The sequence below is a fragment of the Trachymyrmex cornetzi genome, unplaced genomic scaffold, assembly GCF_001594075.2.
Source record: "Trachymyrmex cornetzi isolate Tcor2-1 unplaced genomic scaffold, Tcor1.1 scaffold628, whole genome shotgun sequence".
Taxonomy (NCBI): domain Eukaryota; kingdom Metazoa; phylum Arthropoda; class Insecta; order Hymenoptera; family Formicidae; genus Trachymyrmex; species Trachymyrmex cornetzi.
Window position 1 is genome coordinate 36,203 of NW_017299946.1, and position 5,414 is coordinate 41,616.

At 30.0% G+C, this 5,414-nt stretch overlaps 1 protein-coding gene across 1 annotated transcript in view; it reads left to right on the top strand.

Annotated features, from left to right (window-relative positions):
* Nucleotides 1-2,350, top strand: part of LOC108766825 (UDP-glucuronosyltransferase 2B17-like) — a 7,751-nt gene extending 5,401 nt beyond the window's left edge. Inside the window, exons 5-6 of the mRNA XM_018516346.1 lie at nucleotides 626-845; nucleotides 1,963-2,350. Coding sequence (XP_018371848.1) covers nucleotides 626-845; nucleotides 1,963-2,260 — 518 coding nt within the window. The 3' untranslated portion in view covers nucleotides 2,261-2,350. The remainder of the gene's footprint in view (nucleotides 1-625; nucleotides 846-1,962) is intronic.
* The last annotated feature ends 3,064 nt before the right edge of the window (nucleotides 2,351-5,414 follow it).

The following is a 5,414-nucleotide window of genomic DNA, read 5'->3' on the forward strand; positions in this document are numbered from 1 at the left end:
GGCAATCGAGCTGTAGACAATAATACATGTAGGCAATCGAACTGTAGGCAAAAGTGATGTAGGCAAAAGGTATTGTAGGCAATCGATTTGTAGGCAAAAGCAACCATCTCGGAGCTTTGTAGTCTCAAGCGCTGTGAGTGGCTCCTGTCCAATTGAGCCGTGTCCAACTGGGTGCCACCCCTTTATTCATATGCAATGTTTATAAATGAATAAAAATGCATTGCGATCAAAAAGGATTTTAACGTTCTCAAAAGCGTATTCCTGAAAATTTGAATCCATTTCAATCCATGTCAATTCATTCTCGTTTACTGGGGAGTTTTTGTTGCATTAGATTTATCTTATTATCTCTACAATAGTGTTTAAACAATTTTATGTTTTTTTTAACAGTTTCTTTTTGATATCTGTAGATAATCTTAGTTTTTAAATATTTCAATTACATTTTATAATCTTTTTATAATAACAGGTTAACATTTTTAAATAAAAACTGGTTTTTCTAAAAATGATTTTTAGTTTTAAACAAAATTAGATTAAAAAATGCATTGTATTAATATAAATAATAAAATGTTTATATGAATGATTCAGTATAACAATTGAGATTTTCATTATAATAAATTTTTATGTGCAGCTCATAAGAATATCAGAGCAATTTGGACTCATGGTGGTCTTCTCAGTATACAGGAAGCCATTTGGAAAGGTGTACCAATGATTGTAATGCCTTTCTTTGTAGACCAAAAATGCAATGCACAAAAAGTAGTAGCTAAGGATGCTGGAGTATACTTAGATGTTAAAACACTGTCCACGCAGACTGTATTACATGCAGTGGAAGAAATACTTTACAATGAAAGGTATCAAATTTCGATTACGTTTTAATATCATAATTATTATATAAACAGTAAATTAACATAATCAAATAATATATAATATTCGAAGTAATGTTTAAACTAATATAAGATAGTATAATACTATAATTGGTTTAATTAATTTAAACGCTCTTGTAAAAACTGATTATAAAATTTGGTTTTCTTATTTATATATCTTATCATACTCAGTTTTACTTTTAATTAATCTGTTAATACCACATTATGGGAACAACATACTTAACTATGGCATATTCGACCTAATTCAATTGCTTATAACTTTTATAAAAACAAATATATTGTAAATAATTCTTTTTCCATCGAAACGTCAGACATACCTATAATAGGAAACATAACAATTTCAAGCAAATGTATGTATCATTATTTACTTTGTTTTTTATTAGGACCGATTTGTTTATACAACAATAGTTTATTATTCACTGATAATTTGAAGCTTCTACCAATCATCCGCTGCATTTTTGCATATTATTCTGCTTCCTCTCTTTGTATGCTTCTTCTAACGAAGTTTAGGTCAAGTGTCATGCCAACGTATTTTGCAGAATTAGAGTATGAAATTATTTGGTGATTGTGATTGGCAGCCGAGTCATCTTTTTTAGAGTAAAAATAATGCATTGTGATTTGCTTTCATTAATGCGTTGTGATTTGCTCTCATTAAGGTTGACGTTGGAAGTAGCAAGGTGACGTTTTAATAACGTTATATTGGCTGTGTTCAGTAGAGAGAGATCAGTAAGCGTTCAGCGATTCTTTAATGATTGATTTTTGTTTTTAGTTTTTCGCTGGATCGGAGTGTGATGTAGAAACCAATATTAAAAATTAATGAGCGCTCTCTGATTAATTTTTCTGCTGAACACATCCATTGATATTAAAAATGTCACTAAGATGTCATTTGACGTCACCTTACTATATTTTTGAAGTACTTTTATTAATAAAAAAATTAAAGGAATAAAAGTTAATTAAAAATTATAAGCAATGTAAAAACATTGAAAAAGTTGGAAAAAATTAGGTATGCTTATACCGAATTTAAAAGTTAAGATATACGAATGTAAGATTATATTACGTTAATAGTAAAACATGTTTGGTGCAGATATACAAGAAACATGAAACAATTATCTAGTGAATTCCGAGATCGACCAATACCGCCGTTAGATTTAGCTATTTGGGGCATTGAATATGCAGTCCGCCATCCAAATGGGACTTTAATAACTCCACTTAGGTATCAAAGCTGGATGGAACAAAATCTAATCGATGTTTATGCATTTTTATTCTTTAATTTTACTGTAATATTGTTAAGTATATTCTTAACAATAAAAATATTTATTAAGTTTTATTATCGTATATATACCATATTTAACAACAAATTATACAAAAGGAAACAGGCTTGAAAGAGAATGAGAAAGAGAGTTACTTGTAAATATCGACAGGCACTGCATGTATATATATGTACGGTAAATATACAGATCAGGGGACCCCCCTCCAATGACCTTGACCTTGACATATGTTGTCAAGGTCATGACCCTGAGTGACCTTCAATAAGTTTTAGTCGTCGCTCGTTTTTCGTTAAAAAGTTATGAAAAAAAAGTTTAAATATATAACACGAGAATTCCCTGCTTTAAAATATGTTTGATAGTCGTGCACTGTAGGGAACCTCTCCTAATGACCTTGACCTTGACATATGTTGTCAAGGTCATGACCCTGAGTGACCTTCAACAAGTTTTAAATTTAAAAATAAAGAATACACACAGTATATACATATGAATTAAGAATTTTGATCAATATTTACATTATCTAATGGATATATTGCACTCATGATATCAAAGAATTTATCAATTTGTTTCAGGGCCTTACGACATTCACCCTCGACTCTCACCCCCCCTCCCGCCTGCTTCAGGGGCGCACAACTTTCCAGGGGTGAGAGTCGTGCGACTCTGGAGTAGGGGGGAGTGGGGTGAGAGTCGAAGGTGAGAGTCGTGCGCCCCTGAAGCAGGGGAAGGGTGGTTGAGAGTCGAAGGTGAGAGTCGTGCGCCCCGCCCCTTTGTAGGAGGGGAGTGGGGGTGGGAGTCAAAGATAAAAGAGCCATCTAAAACTTGTTGGAAATCTTTCAGAGTCATGACCTTGATGATATATGTCAAAGTCGCAGTCATCGGCGCGGCATCCCGTACAGTGAACGACTATCAAACATATTTGAAAGCAATGAATTCTCGTGTTATATAGTTGAACTTTTTTTGTTCATAACTTTTTAACGAACAACGAGCAACGGCTAAAACTTGTTGAAGTCACTCAGAGTTATGACCTTAACAACATATGTCAAGGTCAAGGTTATTGGGGGGGAGGTCCCCTGATCTAGATATTTATCATATTTACTTCAATCAATATTAATCTTACTGTAATATTATTGCATTATCATTAGTTAATATTAGTTAATGTTAATATTAGTTAACATTAGTTAATGTTATTCCAAGAACGTAAAATTAATGTACAGATGTAGAAAATGTAACCGTATAAACATTTTATTAATTTTAATTGATACTATTGTTATGTACTTGTTATAATATGTTAATAGTTGTGAAAATAAATGAATGCATTAGTAAATATTAATTGTTAGACTATCAAAATAGCTCGGGAATTTTTAAGACTAGAACCGTGCTGTTAATCAAATTAAATTTAACTTAATAACGGAGCAGTCCATTAATTTATCGGATTACGTTTTAAAATTGCGTATCGCATGATAATGTTTCCATTTTGTTAACGTAGTCAATCCTATTAAGTGCAATAACTACATTTCTCTTATCTGTACGTGTCAAGGGTATTTGTGGGTTATCTTTTAAAAATTGTTTCGTAAAAGATAGAAAGAATAAAATAAGAACATCAATATGATAACATTACACTTGCAATACAAGAACAGAATATCAATATTTTGTTGTGTATATTTAATGATTACGATGCCAGATTAAAGTTCATCATGGAATTGAGTGGCGATAATTTTAAGTTTTTAGATGTGACCTTAATAAAGAAAGATGATTATCTGATACATAATTCATATAACAAATCCACTTTTTCAATATAATATTTAAACTTAGTTTTTGTATCACCCATTATATTATAAATTACAATCAGGTACAATTGTTGGATTTATTGAGGTTTTATTATTGTCGCATCTCATTTTTTATGAAAAAAATTTTCGGTTAATTACTAACATACTGTGTAACTTACTAATAGATACCCCTTAGGTTTAATTTTTAAAAGCGTTAAGAGAAGATTACACGTTAAGTTCAAACAACTTAACAGTAATGAAAGAGAGAAAGAGATATACATAAAGAGAATACTCCTAACATTTTGATAATTCTTTACTATTTCCTATGTGCCTTTAATATCGGGGAAATTCAAAAGATTTTTTTAAAATAGCAGTACATTTGGTCTATATAGAATTTAATAAATTAAGTTCGTTTATAAAAGAGCACAAAAAGATAAATTATCTTCACTATTACATTCCAATGTTGTTTATCCAGAATTATGATGCATCGTATACGTAAGTATATATTTTAAAAAAGGTAAAAAAAGGCGTTAAGAAAATGTTCTTTTCAAATAAAACCTAAGTATTCAACCCAATTAATAGTAGTTTTAATTTTTCTTTAAAGATATTTTTATTAACGGTCTTTTTATTCCAACTCATGTAATAGCAACTTTAATTCTCCGTCAAAAATTATTACTTCTTGAAAAAAAACTAATGTATCAAATGAAAAATTAAAACGCTGCAGTCTTAACTAATCAAGGTAAATTCTATTAAATTAAAAAGTAAAACGCAAGTAGTACTATCTTTTGTTATTTACTTCATGATATGTATAATTCATATAAAATATTTGATATCAACAAAACTGGTGTCAATTTAAATTCCACATAATTTTATGTATCATTCGTAAAAAAGATTTGATATCAACAATTGGCGCGAAGTTAAATCCCATGTAATTCGGATACCAAATTAAATAAATAATATCAACTTTAATGATATGTATCATATTCGTATAAAAGATTTAACATCAACAACTGGCGCCAACAACTGGCCTTTAAATCCCATACCAAATTAAGTAAAGAATACAACCCATAATTGCGTTACTTTGTCCATTCAAGTGTTACCACAAAAAGTTAAAGAAGTAAACACTTGGCGCTTCTGGATCGAAAAATAATCCGAATTACATGAGATTGAACTTCGTGCCAATTGTTGATATAAAATCTTTTTTACGAATGATACATAAAATGATGTGAAATTTAACTCGGCGCCAGTTTTGTTGATATCAAATCTTTTATACGAATTATACATATCATTAGAGTTAGGTAAATAACAAAAGATTACTACCATTTGGGTTTTACTTTTTAATTTAATAGAATTTACCTTGATTAGTTAAGACTGTAGCATCTGGTTTTTAATTTTTCATTTGAAAGAAGATGGTCATCGATACCGACATACCACTTTGCTTTTAGACAATATTTCTTAAACAAAAGGTAAAAATATAACTTCAAAAACATAAATACAAAGTAAAA